At 34.1% G+C, this 23903-nt stretch overlaps 1 protein-coding gene across 5 annotated transcripts in view; it reads right to left on the reverse strand.

Annotated features, from left to right (window-relative positions):
• The window catches only part of CNKSR2 (connector enhancer of kinase suppressor of Ras 2), a 284336-nt gene that overhangs the window by 130081 nt on the left and 130352 nt on the right, over nt 1-23903 (reverse strand). For all 5 annotated transcript variants that reach the window (XM_044235204.1, XM_044235203.1, XM_044235202.1 and 2 more), the window contains exons 6-8: nt 17657-17776; nt 10580-10639; nt 7341-7409 (exon numbers count right to left, since the gene is read on the reverse strand). In XM_044235204.1, the coding sequence (XP_044091139.1) occupies nt 7341-7409; nt 10580-10639; nt 17657-17776 (249 nt within the window). The remainder of the gene's footprint in view (nt 1-7340; nt 7410-10579; nt 10640-17656; nt 17777-23903) is intronic.

Genomic DNA, 23903 nt, shown 5'->3' on the forward strand with positions numbered 1-23903 from the left:
AAAGAGAATGCACATTTATAACTGCTATAGAATGAAGAAGTAGTCCAAGGCAGAAAGTCAACTTGGGACTACAATAAACTAGTACTTTTACCTATTGCACACCACCTTCCTGGAGTTTTTTCCTCCATAACCAACAAGTTCTCTAAAGCTACATCCGAATTTTTTGATTGGCTCATGGGGAAGCTTGTGGGAAGAAGAAAACAGTCATCCTTTTTTTTTTCTTTACGTTTTACGACTCACCCACATAGTTTTCACCAAATTGACACATTTACTTATCCTGGTACTTGCATCATCTCCTGTTACCTATCACATACCCTAACTGCAGCCTTTCTATCACTAGTGTCTCTGCTTCTGTGGCTGGCTGATTCAAGAACTGTGGGTACAATTTAGCATTTTGAGCATACAGCTCTCTTTCCCTTCTTCCATTTCCATATGGTATTTGGTAATGCTGTGGTCTCTGAAGGCCAAAGGTTTATTTTGGAGGCTTAATGGTTTACCTTTGTACATGCTATAGCAAACTGAATCAAAGCAAATGCTATTTTTATTTCATTCCAAAACATATAATTGAACAAATTTGAAAGCCTTAGCCAGGGAAAGGTGGAGGAAGAAGACAATCACATTACAGTGAAAGGCTTTTGGGGAGTATCTTTGATCATACTACCGAGCCTCATCTCCCAAAAATCAAGACCATATTTTAAAAGAACCATAATAATACAGGTTTTTAGCTAAAAGTTTTAAAGATATTTACAGGAGTTAAATTTTAAAACAATTTTGTGTTTACATATTAGGAAATTATTACATTTCAGCCATTCCTTCCTATATTTCATTTCTGTTCTTGCAAAGATACTGCAAATACACATCTTAAAATAGAGTCTTAGTCAACAAAACTAAAGGATGAAACAAAGCACTGTTATCTAAAAATCAATAGCTCCTACTTATAAGAATTCTGAGAAAGAATAAAGAAAATTTTTATACGAATGAAAAGCCATGTTTAATTTTAATTTGGGAATCCAAATGAAAAAATTAGTTAAAAGTAACCCAAACCCTGCTATTCAAAAAGTGACATGCTTAAAAATGTGCTTTTGCTGTGAATAATGTTTATGATATCAGTTATTGTCAGACATTTAACAAAGACATGTTTACTTGAAAATATAAGCAAATAGTGCAATAGATTTCTATATGTATGAAAACAAAACCAAAGCATGTATATATATGCATATATATAGCTAAATAAACATCACTGGAAATCTTTATCAATAAAAAATTTAAGAACTTCCATAATGGCTCAAAATACTTTCACTGTAACAGTTATCTTTAGAAATCATTTTATCAGAAATCCAACAACTCAGACAAAAAAGGTAATTCAGTGTCAGGTCCAAGTGGGCCCATACTGAACTCTCTCAGCCATTTGTTCTAGTTCAAAAAAATTCTCTATTACCCAGTATTAGGGTAGTATGATGAGAGAAATGTAAAAGTAATTAGTGGTTACATTGCCTAAAATTTCAGCCACCAGGCTGATCAGAATATTAATTTTGTGGATGAAGCCTATATTTGAATCCTAGGGCTAAATAACCTAAAAAGAATTTGAGATTATTATCATTATCTCTTGAATTTCCTGTGTTATGGTGCTCTAATGTGTTTCCCTTTCATGCAATAATTTTTATATTTTTCAGACAGTTAAATATTATCCACTAATTGCCCACCCCTATTACGGACAGAAGGTAAATTAGGCAATTGTGACTGGCTGATTTTTGCCTTTTCCATACAGGAAGGAAAAGGGCCACAGCTATGGATACTGATTTGCAAGTTGAGTTGCACTCTTAATAAGCCAAAGCAGGTAAAAACATCAGCCAAAAGGTACATTTGAAACATACAAAATAATCATTTATATATTAAAAAAAAAACCTTAAAATTCCATGTAAAATAACTGGATTATATTAACTGTCTGTTGATACCAAAGGATGTATACATACAACTAATAAAAATAAATTGGGAGTAACCATTTTGAAAGGCAATTACATTTTTCCTGGTGAAGCTAGTAAGAAGTATAGAATTAAGAAAGAAATAAGTCAGGATGTAGAAATCTGCAGAAAAAATAAATTGGTTAATAGCAAGTTACCATCATTAATGCATCATAAAATTTATCTCCTTTATATAAAGACTTAATATAATATTTCATTTGGTAACAGAAAACTCACAAAATACTGCATTGATAATAAGGTAATGAGTTGATTTTTCAAGGCAAAATATAATATATAGTTTATATCAATATGTGGCACTTCGAAACCAGTTTCCACACATTCTCATCAAATCTACAATGTTTAATGCAAAATAAAAGAAAAAACTTGTGATAATCTCATAAACTAGCTACTATGTAAGGCAGAACCTGAAATAAAATACTACTATGAATAACTGAAAATTATCATGCATTGTTTCCTTTAATTTTTGATAAATGACTCTTCATGGTTTTTTTCCCTTCCAAAAGAGAACAATTAACTTTGTTTTAGAATACCAGTTTCTCAGAACCCTAATAGAGTTATATTATGGTATTTTCATAGTCATTCGTTAAGCAATAGGTTAAATGCCATGCTAATGTATTCAGTCTCTGTACTCTAGCAACACCTTGGGTTTACAGGAATAAAATGTGAGGTACACCAGAAATACTGCCATTTGAGGTGTCAGTTTTCAATATATTGGGCATAAGGAATTATAAGATAAATATTTCCTCATATGAGAAGGAAGCACAGAAAAAAATAGGCAAAAATAAAAAAGAGTGAGCAAGGTGAAGAATGGAGGAGAAACAGTCAAGTGAGAAGTAATGAGGATGGTAAGGGAAAGAAGAAGAAAATGGAATTAAGAAATAAAACCTTAAAAAATAAAGACAACAATTTCATAAATTTAAAAACAGAGAGAGAAAGAAAGAACATCTGGTGTTAGTCAATATCATGGTATTGATTCAATTCAATAAGCCATCCAACTTCCTGCTGAAGTTCAGGGACTGGGCGGTAGGGTGAGTGAGTGGAGAGGGGTGAATGGGAGGGGAGGGGAGAGCTGGACTTTAAAGGGTCACCACATTCTGTATCCATTCTGATGATGCTGGTTTCCCTTGTAAACGATAATCTCCTGTTCTGGGGTTAAAGGAGCAAGAGGGTGAAGACAAAGTCAAAAAGGAGAGACTAGACGTGAGAGTAAGAGAGAATAAGGGAGATACTTTTGAGAATTATATAAATGAAGCTAGAATGAACTTTCCAGATGACTCAATAGTCCTTTAATATGTTCCCCTTCCAGCCCCCACTGCCACAACCTGTTAAGTCTCTTTGAGCAAAATTTACCATTTGGTGTATAATAAAGAACACTAGCTTACAGTACTCATCTTCCATTTCTCACTAATCAATGTCCAACATCCCAACTATTTGCACTAATCTATCTTTTTGACTATCCCAACCTAGTTATTTTCCACTCCAGTAGGCTCTGTAGCCACATGTATGAAACCATTTTGTGCCAGAATCTAGTCACCAGGTTCCAGAAGACCTTTCAAAATAATAGTGAATCAGTTTTAATATTTACATAAAATGAAAGGAAATTTTCCAAATGCTGGATTCAACCACCATATACCCCACTCCTTTTAACTGATATTCCTAAGAAGAAAATATCTGTTTTTAGTATGGATAGAATCTTTAAAACACTTACACACCAAAAACAGTATTAACACAAAATTTAACAGATTCATTAGGAATATGCCCCGATAGATTTAATAACTATAAATAATGTCATCAGCTAAAAAAACGTGTTAAAAGTGCATCGTGAGGGCAGAGTTGCTGGTTCAAACTATGCCGAGGTATCTCCCAGAGAGAGGGATGTAGTGGCAGATGAAGTGGAAAAAATCTTGGGAGATTCCAGCAGCTTTGAGGAGTTGGATCTTCACTGGCGGGGAAGACATGCAATAGGACTCAGTCTGCTTTGCTTGGATGTTCATGATTTTTTCTTCTTCCTACCTGGCAGCCACAGTTTCTCAGCCACAGAAGTAGGTTGATTTGAAAAGCTTAAAAGCCATTTATAATAAAGAATATAGCAATATGAAAAAGGACATAAGACTTCCAGTTTCACTTCAAATAAGAAAATATACGTTTTAAAAAGAGAGCAAACTAGAAAATACATACATCTAATTGGACATCTTGAAGATATACCATACTAACAATTTTTTAAAAATAGTATTTGAATTCATCTGTGAGTTATTCAACTTTCTTAGACCTTAGGGAAAAATTTCAAGATGCTTTTCTATGTATTTTAAAATAAGAAAAGTTATCAGATTTTATATTGAATATTACTATCTTTAGCAGTAATGACTTTTAGCATTACAAAAAAATACTAACAGGGCTAATAACATTCAAAATGTAAGACTGAACAATACTCTTCATTATTGAATCTAAGTTGGTATAGAACAATACTGGCAATTATCCCACTATTCTGGTCAATTAATTATTGGATTAAAAAATAATGTTAAATAAGTGTTTCAAATGTATTAGTCTACCCCTTAATGTAGTTATTATATCATAACTAACCCTTAAAGTCTCTGGTAATTAATGAAGGGACAGAAGGGGCAACTGTAGACTACACATAATTCATACTTGTTTCAACTCATTTATCTACCTACCAAACCTTTTATAGTAACAAAACCAAGATAATTTCCATTTCATCACCTCTGTATATTGTCTAGTAAGAAGTTAAAAGCACTGTACAGACCACGAAGGAGGCAACAGCAAGAAAGAGCAGACTAGGCTGCATTTAATAAAATGAGCCTTTCTTACACAAATAGGCCTCTCATTTGAACACAAAGAAGATAATCTGGTAATTGATCATATTATTAAGGAAAGTTACTTTTAAGGAATCGAACACATTCTCCTGTCAGAGGATGTTTCTATTATCATCCAAAATGAATGTTTAGGTTCTAGTAGCAGTCTGTGGAGATGTCAGATTCCAATTGGCCCAAGAGTTGTTGCAGGTAAAAGGGGGGAAGGTGGGTTGGAAGGTTAATTTTTATTGAGCTCTTAATGTGTGCCTGGCATTGTAATAGGTGTTTTACATACAGACCTGAAGGAAAGGAGTGAAGAAGTAGCTATAAAGTTAAATTTCTAACCCATTCCTAATTTTATTCCAACTGATTCACTGCCCTAGTTATGTAAATTCTCACTCCCTTTCCTCTTCTCTTACCTTTGTCAGCCAATCTTTCACTGAACCTGAGTTTCACTTACATGATCATTTAGACTTCTTCCCCTTTTGCTTGATAATTTTGTAATTTGAGTTTGGGGAGAGAATATACTAAAACTGAAGGCCTTAGAGTCAGAGAGCTTTGAGTTGCAGGTGAGTTAATCATTTTGAGTCTCAATTTCCACATACACTTTTTGTATAATTATTTTAAGTAGTAAATGAGATAAAATATGTAAAGTATGTAATACAATGCTTGGCACACTGTAAGAACTCAGTAAACATTGGCTATGGTTATTATTATTATAAAAAGGTAAACTGATACTTAAATAGTTACTATGATTCAATTAAAGCCAAAAGTCAATTTCAGAGCAAACATTGGAAGCAAGTTTCCCCAACTATCATTCTGTGTTGCTTTCAATATTTTAGAATATTACTTTGATGCAAAGATTTATTTACACATTCTCACAGTATTTAAGTGTCACCAATCTATACAGATTTTATTAGTTCCCATGTAGTCCTTTGAAAACTTTCATATTCATTTGATCAACATCAGAATCTTTGTCCCACAAACAGTATCTTTTAAACAATTTTATTTTTCATTAGAGACTAATTCCACCCACTTAGAATTGACCAACTGGAAACTGGTCCAGCTATTGAACAGATGTCATATTTGTTCGGGTCACATTGCAAAAATGACGTAGCACGAACATTGCAAGAGGGAGAAGCTGCCCATCTAGAAGCAGCTGCTTTAACCCACTGCCCAAATCCTCATCCTAGGGGACAAGAGACTTTAGTTAGGACAACCACTTTGTATGGTTTCTAGTAATGACAACTTTCTCATTATGAGAACTGTCATAGTGTGAAAAGGCTTTGCTGATGACCAGAATTCTGTATTAATTATTATTAAACACCTATACATTTAATTTTTAAAGTCATTAATTTTTATTCACTTAAGTTAATGAACTCATTGAAGAAACAGTGTAACTTTAATTATCAGTGTTCAGCAGCCCCTCCCTAATATCATAAAGTTCTCAGTTTACTCAAAGCCAAAAATGAAATGACTTCTGCCTTCACATCAGAATCAGTGAGAAAGACTGGAGTTTTTCACACCAGTCTCCTTACCCCCAAAATATAGACTTTCCTTTTAATAGTTTCTTCTATGACTAGAACAGGCAAAAACAAATTTAGTTAAAAGGCACAATAAGAAATAATTATTCACTCCAAAGGATGGTGAGCTGTAAGTAGAATATTTACCAGAAAAAAAACACATTTTTTTCAAATGAAGTTTATTATATTAATAAGCAGATTATTTTAACTTCATTTGTTTTAGAGAGTATAGTTTATTTTGGCAGATACAGAAGAAGAAAGTAAATCAACTGAGACAGAAAATGGCCCAAAGTGAAAATCGTATGATATTCATTTTCTGAAACTAACAATAAAAAAATAGCCCTTGAAAGTCTACCATAGACAGAAAAACGCCACTGTTTCAAGATCTTAGCCTAGCAAGGGATTTGTGAAGTTCACAGAGGAAGAAAATTTTATGAACTTATTTAGTTACCTGCAACAGTTCTAAACAAAAACTGTAGTCCTCTTTGGGGAACGGAAGAGCCAATTTGGCTATTAATTCTTAAATTTGTTTTAAAAAAATCAACATTTCAAATAAACCAATCTACCAGACACTTCGGTGAACAAATCAATGTTAAAGTAGATGAATGAATGTATGCCCTTACAAAAGATATCTACTAGGTAATTCTGTAGTTTGTAAAGTAAAACTTAAAAGTTTTATCCAGAAAAGGCTGAATTTGTGTGCATCATCACTTTAATTTTTAGCCCAAAATTATTATCTCAGTTCATGGGGCATATAACATTATCTCATACCTGTCTATATAGAAATGTGTATATATAACCTCAGCCAACACCAGTATTTCCAAGACTTGCATTAACACTATGGTTTTTTAAAAACTATGTCTCATCTTGTCAAATAATTAAGAATATTCATTCAGCTATCTGAAAAAAGGCTATTCAATCTTTTTGTACAAAAACAGGCATTTCATCTCGTTGATATCCTTTTAAAGCTTTAGCAAATCTTTATATTATTTCCTCCCACTGACTCATAAAGTAATTATACATACCACAGTCTGATGATTAACTTGAATCACTTCATCTCCAGCATGGATTTTCTTGCACCGATCTGCAGGTGACTAAATTTAAATAATGGAATGATAAAGAACATAAATTTTATCACTCATTTCCTTTCCCTGAAAATACTACAATAAGTTCACCTCTTTAAATTAGATCAAGAAATTAATTAATCTTTAAAAACCTAAACAAAATGACTATTAATGTTTAATATATTATTTGCACTCTATAGATAATAATAGAAAGTAGGATTTAATTTAAAAGTGATTTCCGGTTTATTTTTTATTCTTTCCCAGTTTCTAATTATTTCAAAACAAAGAAGTCTTGAAACAATATTAACCTCAATTCAACAAAATTTGAAATTCACAAAAGAATGATGTCATAGGTCAGAATTCAAGATAAGATAATAGCCCAGAGAATTCCAGTTACTCAAGTAATAACACAAATATAACACAAATATACCCTCTTAAGAGGGTAGTTCATCTAGGATATGAACTCAACCCTCAGAATAGTACTATAACAAGAAAAAAATGTATTTTTTTCACAGCACCTTTAGGAGGTAGGCATATTATCAAATCAGACAAGTACCATGCAACAATTGTGAAAAGTGTATAAATCATTACTATAATAGGGCTGTAACTATACTCAGTCCCTGTGCTATCTGGCTCACAACTGATCTTTTTAAAGGAGAGTATAGAAGAAAAATATCAAGCCAATGGTTCTAACCATGGTGTAAGAGAAAATGATAGTTGGTATATAAAATTGAAAGAAACTGAAACAACCTCTTTCACAGATAAGTAAAAAAGAGAATAAGTCATATAAATCATAGACTTTCAGTGTCAGATGGGACCCTAGATATCATGTTGTCCAAACTTCTCATTTTACCTAAAAGAAAACAACGATACTAGGACAGAGCAAAGCAAAATAGCTTATCCACTTTAGTCAGCAGCTTTACTAAGACTCAACACAGACCTACTCATGATATATGATTGAGGGTACCAATAATAGTAAAATGTTTTCAAGAAAAAAGAATTAAATGATAAGCCATTAATGTAAGGTTCATATCTGAACTACTCATAGAATTAATCTTTCTTTGGTCACTAACCACTTATCAAATATTTCTGAGTAATTAATATGAGCAGTACATAGTACTCAACTTTTTTATAGACCCCAGACAATACAGAGATGCATTCCTATCAACTCTTCAAGATATAGTTCAAAATCATTTCTGTGATTACTTCTCTGGTTTCATTTGCAGCATTTATGATTCTTTCCTTTGTCTGACTACACAAATTTCAGTACCTGTTTACACACATAATCCCCTAGTTGCATTCCTTAGGAAAAGCAAGCTAGTTTAGTTTAAAAATTCTTTGGAGTACCTGGGTGGCTGGCTCAGTCATTAAGCATCTGCCTTTGGCTCAAGTCATGATCCCTGGGTCCTGGGATTGACCCCCGCATCCACCTCCCTGCTCAGCAGGAAGCCTGCTTCTCCCTCTCCCACTCACCCTGCTGGTGTTCCCTCTCTCACTGTCTCTCTCTCTATGTCAAATAAAAAAAAAATTAAACAAATCTTTAAAAAAATAAAAATGCTTTCAAAACCTAGCCTCATGCCTGGAACATAGCAGACATGAAACAAAAGTTTGTTATAAGAACAAATGAATAAATGAATGATTGGAGAAATGTACAAATAAACAAAAATGATCTATCAATGATAGGAGTATTGTTCACAGTACCTTACTGCATTTAAAAATTTTAACTGGTTGACAATATGCATATAACTGATATTTCTGACCTCATATTTTATACCAAATGTGAAGCTAGTACAGTAATCCAACTGTAGTGTACATTATGTGTTTCACTATTCTCAAGAAACCAAGAGAAGTGAGTGGGCAAAAACGCAATAAATGATGAAAGTAGTAAGTGAACTAGATGAAAAGAATGTTGATTTAAAAAAAAAAAAGCAAATGCTAGTAAAATACTGAGATCTATAACAACTTGAGATTAACTCCGCCCTAGTCTTCTTTGAAGGGACATAGTATAAACATGTAATTTGTCAGAATTTCTAAAAGAAAAAAAAATTCAAACTCAGCACTTGCTTAAGAGTAAGATGGAAGTCTGGAACAACCAAGTGAAGGAATAATGATGTATTATACTATTCAAATCTATTTTAGTGATCATGTTCAGGCTCAACACAATCACTTCACATTTCTGTAGCTCTTTATTGCATAGGCTCTCACATTTATTAGCTTATTTTCACATCAACTTAGTGAGGTATGTCATACGATAATATTTCCAATTTATAGTTGAGGAAATGAAAGCAATGACAGGGTGAGCAACTTGCCAAAAATTACACTGCCATTAAGGTGCAGAACCAATTGTAGGACCTAGGCCTAGGGACTCTTGACCCACTGCTTGTCTTGGTTCTCAAATTTGAGCATATTTTAGAGTCATCTGTTAAAATCTCTTGGGGCCCCCGGGTAGCTCAGGTGGTTGGGCATCTGCCTTTGGCTCAGATAGTGATCCCGTGGTCCTGAGATCAAGTCCAGCATTAGGCGCCCTACTCAGTAGGAGCCTGCTTCTCCCTCTGCCCTCCCCATGCCTTTTGTGCTCTCTCCTAAGCACACGATTTCTCTCTCAAATAAATAAATAAAATCTTTAAAAACAAACAACAAAATCTCTTAAGAAACAGGCTGGTCTCCAGAATTTCTGATTCAGTAGTTCTGGGGTGGGGCCTAAGAATTTGTATCTCTAACAAGTCTCCAAGGGAGGCTGATGCTGCTGATCCCAGGAGGGAACTCACGGTGAAAACCAGTGAGCTATACCATGCTCTCTCTTCACTGAATTAAGCTCGATGACAATGCATATTCAGAAAGCCTGAATTATCTGATGTTTCTTTCTTATGTAAGTTTCTTAATATAGCTAAACTATTTGACAGATGGAAGTGGATTCTTTTAGATGTCAAAGCAACTTGTCATAAGCCAGAAAATACTTAACAAAGACAAATCTCTGGCTGTGAACAGAAAACATCTGATCTAATCCAAGTAAATAGGTACTCTAAACTAAATAAAATGATTGAAATTCTCCCCAAACCAGCAGTTACTAACTCAATGTGTTCTTTTAATTTTTTCTTCTAATCTGTTCATGTCTTCAGAAGTCAACCTCAATTACGTGAGATAGATAAACAGTTTAACAATAAAAAGAAAACAACACTATAATCTGAAATAATACTTACATTTTCTGTAGTTCCAGTAATTACATGGAGGCCATCATATGTTGATTTAATATACATACCCTGGAAAAAGAGAGCATCAGAAAAAAATAGAATTGGAATGTTTTCAATATATTATAAAATCATTTAAAAAATTATCCTATCAAAATTGCCACATGTTCCATGAATCCATATTCAATAATGCTAACTTTAAAACAGTAAAAAATTCCTATCTGAACATTCTGGTTTTTAAAGTTTGCCTTAAGAAACCTGTACTCAACTTAATCAAATAACTACTTGATAAGTAAATTGCCTATGAAACTTAAAATACGTAGCATGGCAATTTAATATTCTGAAGAAAGAACACACCTTACTCCTTTGACAGTACTTACTATTTGTTCTGTGGAAAAATAAAAGTTATAATGGGAAATTCAAATATTAATTATTAGCATATTATACTTGATATATATTACACAATAAAGAGTAGGTTTCTACAGAGCTACTTCAACTACAACTAACTAGAGACGGAAGAGTGATAAAATACTGTTAATGTAAAATTTTCTCCATCTCTTTTGTGAAATCCTGTATTTCCTGCCTTTATTTTCAATGATAAAGTTTCAATAAGTATATCCAATACTTCTATATCAATAATTAAGAGGTAAGGTGTAGGAAGTCCTTGTCCTAATAAGAAGAGTGAGATTCCATTTTTTTCTTTGGAAAAAAATTGCCTATGTTTTACTTATAGAAGTTCCTTGCATTTTAAAATATTGCTTTCAAAAATTAAAAAATATGAATTTTAATGAACTCAAAGTCTAAAATATAATGGACTTAATAATCAACAATATTTCAGAAAAGCACTAATTTTAGCACTTGTATAGACAATTACTATAATGTTAATTTCCCATACCTTTAGGTCAATTATATATTCATATAACTGAATGGACTTGTATTTTCATTGAAATAAGTAAGAAATAAAAATAAGAAGTGGTAAAATTCATGGGATTGTACTATTAAAAAACTGGGTAGGTGTGAATTCTGAAGTCATTTCAGTAATGTATTAGGTCTAAAATGTTCCAAATTTTTGGTACCTGTTCCAAAAATGGCTAAGCCTGGATCACTAACATGAAACAAAATGAATGTGATTTAAAAGGTGTTCATTTACTTGTGAACTGTAGTATTTTAAATGCAACTTCATTATTTCATATAAAATAAATAACCTCAACAGAAGTACATAGAGAAATTAATTAAGAAATTGGCTAGCTGTTGTTGCCTATGACAATATGGTAATATTCAACCTTATACTGGTGACCACTGTACAGCATACTTAATTTTCAAGTTAACACTTATCCCATTATTTATGGGAGGGTAAATATAATGGTGTCATTATAGAACTTAGAAGAGGACAAGACCCTTGCCATCGTTTTCCTCCAGGAATTAACAAAATTACATCAGATTAATAAAGAATCTTAAAGTATATTTGTAAGAGCTAAACACTAAATTTTGTTTCAGTTTTTTACACAGAAGGACCATGAAAGAATAAGTGGGAAAAGACAGGGAAAGAAACAGTACATACTACTTGGACATACAAAACAGCCTTCACTTACATCACCACAGATATCTATCTACTGGTTACAATGTGCCAGGGACTGTTTCAAGCGTTTTATATTTATTTCAAAATAACCAATGTGGTGTAAACTTCACTACTTCTGTTTTATATTTTTTAAAGATTTTTTTATTTATTTGAGAGTGAAACCTCGAGAGGTGGGAGGGTCAGAGGGAGAAATGGACTCCCCGCTGAGTGGGGAGCCTCATGGAGGGCTGGATCCTGGGACTCTGGGATCACGCTTAACTAACGGAGCCACCCAGGGGCCCTCATTACTTCTGTTTTAGAGATAAAGAAACTGAGGCACAGAGAAGCTGGGGAGTCTGCCCAAGGTGGTGAGGCCAGGTTTCAAGCCTAGGCAGTCTGACTCCAGACCACACTCTCAACCACTAGGCTCCTGATTTATCTATTCATTAACAGGAGAGTTGTGTACCTTCACTTTTCTTATTATAACATAATACTTGGTAACTGTGGGTACTAAACCCAACTATTCACTGTTTAACATCTATTCTGAAAGACTGAGACTCTTTTGCACACATGTTCTATGTGCAATGTGGTTATAAAGAGTAACTGGGTTTCATATTTTACAAATTTATTTTATTGACCTGTCTCCTCTGAAAATGGCAGGCAGAAGTTGATTATGTTTCTCTCTACATTTCTTTCAACACTGAATATTACTGATTATGAATTCAGGTATTTGACAAGAGCTCTCAATAGTTTCATTAATGATTAGGTTATAGAGAAAGTCTAATATCCCAAGATAAATGTTTAGAAAAGGCATATAGTCATGGAGATAATAAAAACCCATGGACATAATCTAGTTGTGCCCTCTGAAAATAAAACTTGTGTGCGATTATTACACACACCGGGAACCTGTGGCAACTGTAATCTAAAGCAGGTATCTGTTATTTATTATTTACTTATTTATTTATAAAAGATTTTTTATTTATTTACTTGACACAGAGAGAGATCACAAGTAGGCAGATAGGCAGGCAAAGAGAGAGGGGGAAGTAGGCTCTCTGCCGAGCAGAGAGCCTGACGTGGGGCTTGATCCCAGAACCCTGGGATCATGGTCTGAGCTGAAGGCAGAGGCTTAACTCACTGCCCTAAATCTGTTATTTAAAGGAAGATGATCTCATCATTATTTTAATGTAATTAAATGTTATATGACTTAAAGTAAATTTTTCAGATGGATAAAAATATTTTTAAATGCTTAAATAAAGGAGGATCTAACTATGTATACAGAGTTCAATTCTAGCAACCTCAAAGAAGCAATTTTAAAACTGCCACAAAGAACAAAGATATTGTTTTATGTAATATTTTCATTTCTAACCTTAATAAACCATTTGTTGTAAATGCTTTTAATGATCAAAACTGACTTTATTCTTTTTATCTTCATCTGGTAGTATCAATGAGAAAAATGGCCAAAAAACTCAGGTACCCAAAGAAAGTAAAAGAAGCAAGTTGCTTGGATGAGGTTTCAAATTAATCATCTTCCAAATAATGAAGAGTCCACAGAACTAGAGCTGATCACTTGTTCACCTCTAAGAAAGGGTCAAACAGTAGGAGGACAGGTAATTCAAATGGCTCTTTTTCTGGAACTGAGACAAATCTGGTCTTCCATTTCATCAAAGCCTTTATTCTTCCTTCTCTCTTCTTTATTTAAAAAAAAAAACAAATTAATTGGTTCTGGAGCTGACTTGAACAGCTCCCTCTCTCCTGCTTAGCTTGCCAAAATGACATTTGCTTCACTCGGTCTCCAAATGTCAGTTAACCAATGGGAGCCAAAGCAACCTCACAGTCCAGTCAATAGAATAAGGCACATCTGAGGATAATCCAAGTGTCTAACAGCAAAAGAGCTCTCTGAGGCCAAGAGTCTTCTCCAAGAATATCCCCTCAAGCCCCTTCCTCTCTATTCAACTCATCTCTTGGTTCTGATAATAGTTTCGATGGGGTTCCAATACCTCTCATTCTCCCTCCTTTAATTTTCTGCTAATCACTGTTGTTTAAAAGCATTATAGAAGCTAGCTGCATATTTTAATCATAACAAGTACATTTCCCATCATTTGTTATAATGCTTAGAACTCTCAAAGCTAAGAAACCCTAGGGGATTTGACTAATTAGGTAGAAAGCCGATGAACAAGCTACCCAGTTTATCAGTGGAAGAACCATGCAATTACCTTTTGCCTATGATAAATGTTGTTTTGAAACTGCCAGAAGACCTTCTGCAGATGTTTTAAACTAATTAAAATTCCTTTAACTTGGTATTCTCCCATCTCTAATTCTTTCCTTCATTTACCATATAGACATTTCCTATGGCTAAGAACATGCTAAATGTTACCAAAATCCTCAAATCTATTCATTTCAAATGTGACTGACTAAACTTGCTTAATGACATCTGATTTTTAAAATGACTTCTTGAATAAAATCATAAAAAATTTCTATTTAGGCATCTCTTTAACATGAATCACAAGAAACAGTTTTTATTTCACTTTTTATTAATACTCAACATTTTGGGTTTTTCTTTTCCTATCTTGGAAATATTATCCCAATGAAGTGCTGCCAAATGTCCTTTAAAAATGATTTCACTAAGTGGTTACAGTTTTAATGTTACCCTCCTAAACATCTCATACTTTCCTTTGACAATTCCAACTTTAAATACGGGATAATGGAACAAGCTTTGTTAAGGTGTACTTTATGGAGATTTACCTGGACTTAAACCCTGACTCTATTGTATATTACCTATGTGACACAGGGCAAATTGGTGAAGATCTGATTTCTCATTTGCAAAATAAGAATGTCTCTACTCTAAAGAGTTGTGAGAAAATACTTGGCAAATGATAAGCACTCAAGTATTTTCTTTTCTCTTCCAGCTCTTTCTCAGACTAACTGAATCTGGTTGTTAGCATTTTAAGTTCATGACTGTTTCAAAGACTGGACCCATATCTACCTCTTTCAAATTCAAAAAATAAAAGATGTGTCCAAATAAATCAAGATTTCATTAAAAACAAATCAAGATTTCATAACATCCATTAATTAACACTGTATTGACTTACTTTATATGGTTACTATTTCCCATGATTTCAGTGGAAATTAGTGGGGGAAAAAATCAGGCTCTTTTCTCCAAATACTGTCCTTAGTACCACAGACTCAAAGAACTAGAGAAAGCCTTAAGGTTGATTTAATCCACCCTCCCTTCCCACCCCCAACATTATACACATGAAAATAACAAGGCCAAGGAGGTTAACTTTAATCCCCTACCTCCTCAGGATCACACTCACTGCTGTATTTTATGTAAATTATTTGTATCCAGGTGTCCCAACTCCTAGTCTAATATAATATATATCAATTCCGAATTTCTCACTCTACAAATCATGCTGAGAGAGCCTCCTTTCCTTTATAACTACTGAGAAGGGAGAGATAGGAAATTTCTTCAATATTACAGGTTGAAAGATGTTTTAAATGAAATTGGACTATGTAAAGATAACCAAAAGGAATAGTAAGAATTTAAAATCGTAAAGTAGTAAAAATTTTAAAATCAAATAAGTTTATAAATGCTAAAAAATAAGCTCTTAAATTAAAATTAGATATTACAATTAAAGGATGTGATGATGACATACTTGCTGGCTATACCTGATATCATGAATTCCATCTTCCCAGGAAAATACTGATAAAAGCCACAAAAGCATGAGAAACTATAGTCACCAAAAAGTAATTTGCCAAGTGTCAGCAGAAAAGTCACTCTATTGAATAGATGGCCTCATATTGAAAATTCAGTGTTATGAATTGAAGAAAAGCCACATAAAAAGTTAAACTTAGAGATCTTTAAGACTGTATTAGCTGGATTATATTATTTCTAAGATTTCTATTTTCTAAAATATTAATAATTATATCCTAGGAAAATTCATCCACAGGAGAAAGCAGAAACACTGCAGCACTAAATTAACAAGCGATAGTTATGTAGTGGGTAAGATGTTCTCTAGCCAGTTTCTTGTTTTCTCTCTCTTTCTTTCATTAATATTAATTTTATATGCTTTCTTTCTAGAGAACTACTAAAATAAACTCTCCTTTGGGTTAAATTTAGAATCAATACAATTTTTAATCAACTGAACAAAATATAAAAGATGATTATCTTTACTATTACACTAATAAAAAAATACATCTAGATGTGGGCCTAGTTTTGGCAAAATCCACCTGCTTACTCACCCTTGTAAAAAGAATGGATGTGAGTTTTAAACAATATTGAATTTGTTTAGCTTACACAACCTAAGGGAAAAGAGTCCTGTTAAAACCACAACAAACCAAAGCAAAACAAACAAAACACCTACTTCCATGGGCAGATAACACTGGTTCTTAGTATAAAACTCTAAACTTCCTTTAAACCTAAAGAACTTTGCCAATTAAATAAACCAATTAATAATAAAATCAAAGAAACACATTGACAATAATACAATAATAGTAGGGGACTTTAACACCTCCCTCACTGAAATGGACAGATCATCTAAGCAAAAGATCAACAAATAAAGGCTTTAAATGACACACTGGACCAGATGGACTTCACAGATATATTTCGAACATTCCTTCCCAAAGCAACAGAATACACATTCTTCTCTACTACACATGCAACATTCTCCAGAATAAGTCACATTCTCTGTCACAAATCAGGTCTCAACTGATACCAAGAGATTGGGATCATTCCCTGCATATTTTCAGACCACAATGCTCTGAAGCTAAAACTCAACCACAAGAGGAAAGTTGGAAAGAACTCAAATACATGGAAGCTAAAGAGCATCCTACTAAAGAATGAATGGGTCAACCAGGAAATTAAAGAAGAATTGAAAAAATTCATGGAAACAAATGAACATGAAAACACAACTGTTCAAAATCTTTCGGACACAGCAAAAGCAGTCCTGAGAGGAAAGTATATAGCAATACAAGACTCTCTCAAGAAACAAGAAAGGTCTCAAGTACACAACCTAACCCTATACCTAAAGGAGCTGGAGAAAGAACAGCAAATAAAGTCTAAGCCCAGCAGGAGAGGAGAAATAATAAAGATCAGAGCAGAAATCAATGAACTAGAAACGAAAAGAACAGTAGAACAAATGAACGAAACTAAGAGCTGGTTTTTTGAAGGAATTAATAAGAATTAATAAGATTGATAAACACCTGGCCAGACTTATCAAAAAGAAAAGAGAAAGGACCTAAATTAATAAACTTAAGGAATTTTGGTAGGGGGTGAAAGAACATAATAATGCTAATTTAATACCAAAGTAAACAAGGTAATTTATAAATCCCCATTTAAAATTCTCTTTCATTTTCATTTATCTTCATAAAAATTCTCAGAGTAACAAACTCCCACTACTTTATCTCTAGAAAAAAATACCAAAATATTCAAAGTTTGTTAGAATTTGTGGATTCCCATATTTGGAGGCTGCTTTGCCCACATCATTAGTTGACCTCTGATGGATGGTCGCTTTGACAAACATGGTTGCTCTTACCAGCCCTTCACTTGGTTTGATGTTTGCCAGTTGAATCACTTCCAGGTGTGCAGACTGTGAAACCAGAGGATCCGATGACAGGGATATGATGTGGTCACAGACTCCAGAAAGAGTTTTACACTGAAAGAAAAAAATTATGGTAAACACATGTTGTATGCAACATATGAATCACTTTCTGTTTTAACTCTCTTACCAGCAAAAATAAAAACAATAGTAGAAGTAGTTGACATTTTAGTCTACAAAATCTGCATAAGAAAGGTATTCAGGTGAAAAAATACACACACACACACACACACACACTCCTATATTTAAAATTTTGTATATAGGAACTAACCATTGAAGTACTCAAGAAAGTTATGGTTTTGTTTTGTTTCTCTTATTTGATTCATCAGATGTAAAGTCAAATGACTTTTTCTAAATAAGCTTAATAATCTGAGAAATCCTTGATACCAACCATTGGACTGAACTGAACTCAGTAATTTCTAAAACACTGATGACCATGATCAGAAAAGTTTAAAAAAAAATCCAGTCAATGACCAGGAAGAAGAATCTTCCAAATCTTCTCAGTGAACTCCTCCTATTTATTTGGACTTTAATGCTCAAGGTTATCTTTGTATAAAGTTCCCTACCTCCTCCAGGCAAAGTTCGCCACTTCCTCAATACTGGTTTCTCAGCATTCTCTGAAGTCTGAAATTGTCTAATTTCATTCTAAAGCCCTCTGGAGTCAGGAACCATGTCCTACTCATCCATGACTTCTCCTCCTCCCCTCCTTCACCCTATCACCCATAGCGGGTAGAGAGATCTTACAACATATAAGGTACTCAATAAATGCAAGCTGAATAAACTGAAGAGCTAATGAGCTTTAACACAGCACAGTGGCTGGACTGAGGACAGAAAGCCAGTACTTTAGGTTAGGATAAATCCATTCATTCTGCTTATAGAATAGACTTAAAATGCCACCTCCATAATGATATGGTTAAAAGTCAGACATGGTAAAATCATGAAGAACATGGAACATAACTGAATGAATCTTGGAGTATACTCCCTTAAATATGCTGGCCCTTAGATGTTTCAGATTCTTGCTGTACTTACTGAAACTTGGTGTCCATCATTGGGTTTATTATTTATTATTGTTGTTACTATTTTACCTTCATTGTGAGAAGAGCCATTGCAGCAATCAAAATGTCATCTTCTGTCCATTTCTAACATGTCACATTTGTTCTGTGACCGCTGCATTGCTCTGTTGTTAAGGGACACAGTTCTCTCTGCCTGGTCAGGATAATAAGGGCTCTCCTTTAAGTTGCTGCATTCTGTACATGGCCCATGGCCCCTCAGTCTGTGCTGGGTTCAGCTTCCTCGCACCAAACAAACTGTGAAATTAAATTTCCCTTGTAATCGCACTTCTTTCTGCATCAGCCATCAAAATACCAATACCCCTGGAAAGAACATGCCTCTGGTATGAAGACAGATGTGGGCAATCACCCCACTGCCAGTTACTTGCTGTGCAACTGTCAGCAGCTTAGTTTATGCCCTTGAGGCTCAGTTTCCTCTAGTAGAAAATGGGGTAATAAAAATTGCTTTATATGATTTATATGGCAAGTCAGGTTAATGTATAAACAGAGAGTCTAATATGGCTCCTATCCAAAGAACATACTAAATAAATGCTTATTTTTCCCCTTTTGCTTTCTCTACCCTCAAAGTGCTTAATCCTTACTCATAGGATGAATTTTCTCATTATTCATTCCATGGCTTTGTTGACCATGTTACAATGATTAGTGACCACACTGCATGGCCATGATGCGAGAGTTCACATCACCTTATTCTCTCTGAGGTTCCAATCTCGATGCTCGGAAATGAAAGTATTTAGCCCAAAGAATTTCTTAGCATCGTACTGAGAGGAAGACCACGTCCCAGAACTTGGGAATCCTACAGGGCCAGATGTGGGTATCTGCCCTGTGCAGCTGCACAGGGGTCTGCCCTTAGTATTATGCTCTGCTCTTACGGTCTTGGAATTTTCCATTTTTCGTGAACAAAGGAGGGACTTGATGTTTTTATTTTGCACTACGTCTCACATATTATGTAACACAACCTGAGATCCCAGTTGTGTGTGTGTACGTGTGTTTGTGTGTGTGTGTGTTTTAAATCCTCTTGAAAATATTCACCAGCAGCCATGGGGCAAAGGACAGAATGGTAGCACTTAACATACAACAACTGGCTGCATTTCAAATAACTGCTGCTTCAAAGTAAAGAGAACACTTTTGGGCATATTTAAATCTTTTAGCTATTCCTTTCCTCTCATGTGTGGGTACATTTTCATTCTTATTTTCTCTTTATCTCAAGGCAGGGAGATAATATAGTTAATTCTTAAAGAGTTTCTAAATAAGATACATGGATTGCATGATAATCTAAAGGAAATATTAATCTAAACCAGTATGCAAAAAGAAATCTAACAATCTAAAGGCTATATACATATAAATATATATAAATATATATATATACACACATATACATATAAACTGATACAGATATATGTATCTATATCAGTAAGCTAAAAAGAAACCTTCATAGTTTCTACAAATTGAAATATTTCAAGAGTCCAAAGTATAAATAAATAGGAAAGTAATGGACATATATAAATGGCTCAATATTTATACATTATAACATTCAGGGCCTCATAGAACACACTGGTAATGAACAAGAGTAGCTCTTGTATTTAGGCACTGGAAGCACTTAGAAGTGGAGTAGAAGGAGGAAAGGCAGAAATACTAGACTGGAGATGTGTTTACAAAAAAGAAAATACCAATTAAATCCACCGTATTAAGTTGCAAATCATTTTCTCAGATTCCTCTTCTTGAGTAATTTTGTTTGCCAAATACTTGCTATGTGCAAGGTCTGCTGGAATACAAAAGATGAGTAAAACATTGACTTTACCAGAAAAGCCATCAGGATTTAACAGATTAAAGATCTTGAAAAATTAATAGAAAGACTTAGAAAAGAAACTCCACTAGAACCTTGCTGCCTGTTTTAGAGATGATGTGCTAGAACCTTTATACTGTAGTATTTGGCACTTGACTAAGTAAGTCAATTCGAAGGGGTATAAAATGGCCTGGCTTTCTATGCTAATTCTGTACTCATTACTGTATCATACATCAAGCCACTGCAGGAAATCACATTAAGAATACTAGGCAAAGTTCTAGGGAAGTTATTTAACATATTCTTGTAAAACGTAAATTTGCTCATTTAGTAAAATTGTGTGATATTATGATGTTATCATTTTAAAGCATGGTACTATCTACTGCTACTTAATAGTATAGTCCAGAAAAAGAGAATTATCAAACGGTAAGAAAAATACATCCTTTATTATTATAAGTGAACCTCAATATTACAGAGCACCTACCACATGTCTGGCACAATGCTAAACAGTTGACCTTTGAACAGCATGGATTTGAATTGAATGGGTCCACTTATATGCAGAATTTTGAGAGTCCAGTACTGTAAATGTATTTTCTCTTCCTTAGGATTTCCTTACTAATATTTTCTTTTCTCTAGCTGGCTTTATTATAAGAACACACTATAAATACAAAATTTGTGATAAACAACTATCTCATAGGTAAGGCTTCTGGTCAACAGTAGGCTATTTAATAGTTAAAGGTTTTGTGGAGTCAAAAGTTATACATGGGTTTTCAGCTGTGTCGTGGTTCAGTGCATTGTTCAAGGGTCAATCATGCTTCACATTCATTATGTCATTTATCCCTATAAAAAGTTCCTGAAGTAGATGTTATCATAGCCAGCACAGCAGAGGAGAAAGCAAGTCAAAATAAACAGATCAAGGCAATTGCCTTGGCAGAAGAAGGATTTGAATTCTTAATCATTATGCTTACCCTATCTTATTTCAATCCTTAAGTTTCAACTTGTTTTTGCTCAATTTCATTTTGTATTGCTTAAAACCTAGGTCTTTATTAAGCGGATGTTACATAGCACATTAAAACTACATAGTATAATGAAATATAAGGCAATCCTGCAAATCTTGCAATTTAGAATGTCGTTTAGATAAACAGTAGTAGATTTGAGATTCTGAAAGGCACAGCTCTCCGGGAAAACTTAAAGTCATTTTAGCAGCAAAAGAACAGCTCTATTCTAGCTAGAAGATGACTTGGTAATCACTTGTATTAAGGGTATCCTTCTGCTATTTTTGCAATATCCATAGCAAAGAATTTTAACTTCTATTTATCTCTAATTCTAAAAACAGAAAGAAAAATTTAAACCTAAAATTAAAGTCTAGTAAATAACATGCATTTATTAAAGCTAAAGGGAACACAGGATGGCAATGAGTTTTATAACCTATCCCGTGGATTCTGTTACAAGCTACCCAAGATGGTGACCAAAAAAAAGGGTGACTAAATAGCAGTTGATAAACAAGGCTAGCTGAGTCAAGAACCTTTTAAAACAAAAGAGGATCATGGACTAGAATTAGTGGTACTGTGACTTTTTCTCCCCTTCAGTTGTTCATATTAATGTCAATTATGAATTAATATAATGGAACATTTTCTTGGAATGAAATGGAAAGTTTTCATATTCTGTTGTATATACATATTTTATATATATTTTCATATATGTGTATGACTGGTTCACCCAAAACTGAGTTCTAAAGGGAAAAAAGATCTGAACACAGCATGTTTAGTATAAAAGGAATGGCTTTAAAACTGTTGTAAAAGCAACATTTTAGGGGGCACCTGGGTATCTCAGTTGGTTAAGCATCTGCCTTCGGCAGGGCCCTGGGATCAAGCCCCGCATCGGGCTCCCTGCTCAGCAGGGGAGTCTGCTGCTCTCTCCCCCTGCTCATGTGTGCTCTCTCTCTCTCTCGCTCACTCTCTCTCTCAAATAAACAAATAAAATCTTTTTTTTTTAAAGCAACATTTTAGTCACTGTGGAGATTCAAGAAACAGCAACCTTACATTAATATATTAACTCATAAAAACAGATACCATTATTTATCACTGACTTTATCAAGTACTTATTAATATGTGAAGTTTCAGCTACTGTAGTTTAAAAGGGAAACACTTATGTACTCTAAGTATAAATAATACTGAAAAGCTAAGGGATAGGAAAGAAGTCTTTCCTATGCTGGTTAGCATCGGAGCATACTGAGACATGATTGAGCTACTCAAAGTATTTTTTTTTCTTTTTAAATTTTTTTTAAATTTTTAAATAAACATATAATGTATTATTCGCCCCAGGGGTACAGGTCTGTGAATGGCCAGGTTTACACACTTCACAGCACTCACCATAGCACATACCTTCCCCAGTGTCCATAACCCCACCCCCCTCTCCCAAACCCCCTCCCCCCAGCAACCCTCAGTTTGTTTTGTGAGATTAAGAGTCTCTTATGGTTTGTCTCCCTCCCAATACTATCTTGTTTCACTTATTCTTTTCCTACCCCCCAAACTCCCCACATTGCCTCTCCACTTCCTCATATCAGGGAGATCATATGATAGTTGTCTTTCTCTGATTGACTTATTTTGCTAAGCATAATACCCTCTAATTCCATCCACGTCAAAAAAAAAAAAAAAGAAGTCTCACCATTTGCGACGACATGGATGGAACTCAAAGTACTTTTATTTATGTTTTTCTAAATAAGTGAAGTGCTGGGTCACGTGTACTGGAGAAAATGAATGAACTATCTTCAGACTAAAAAATAGGAATTCATTTGACATAAAAAAGAACTTCAGGTGATATCTCAATGTGGTTTTAATTTGAATCTCCCTGAGGGCTAATGATGATGAACATTTTTTCATGTGTCTGATAGCCATTTGTATGTCGTGATTGGAGAAGTGTCTATTTATATTTTCTGCCCATTTTTTGATACGTTTGCCTGTTTCGTGTGTGTTGAGTTTGAGGTTTCATTATCGTGAAAAGAAGGGTCATCTGTACCCCAATATTTATAGCAGCAATGGCCATGGTCACCAAACTATGGAAAGAACCAAGATGCCCTTCAACGGACGAATGGATAAGGAAGATGTGGTCCATATACACTATGGAGTATTATGCCTCCATCAGAAAGGATGAATACCCAACTTTTGTAGCAACATGGATGGGACTGGAAGAGATTATGCTGAGTGAAATAAGTCAAGCAGAGAGAGTCAATTATCATATGGTTTCACTTATTTGTGGAGCATAACAAATATCATGGAGGACAAGGGGTGTTAGAGAGGAGAAGGGAATTGGGGTAAATTGGAAGGGGAGGTGA

This window comes from Neovison vison, chromosome X (genome assembly GCF_020171115.1).
Source record: "Neovison vison isolate M4711 chromosome X, ASM_NN_V1, whole genome shotgun sequence".
In the NCBI taxonomy this organism is placed as follows: Eukaryota; Metazoa; Chordata; class Mammalia; order Carnivora; family Mustelidae; genus Neogale; species Neogale vison.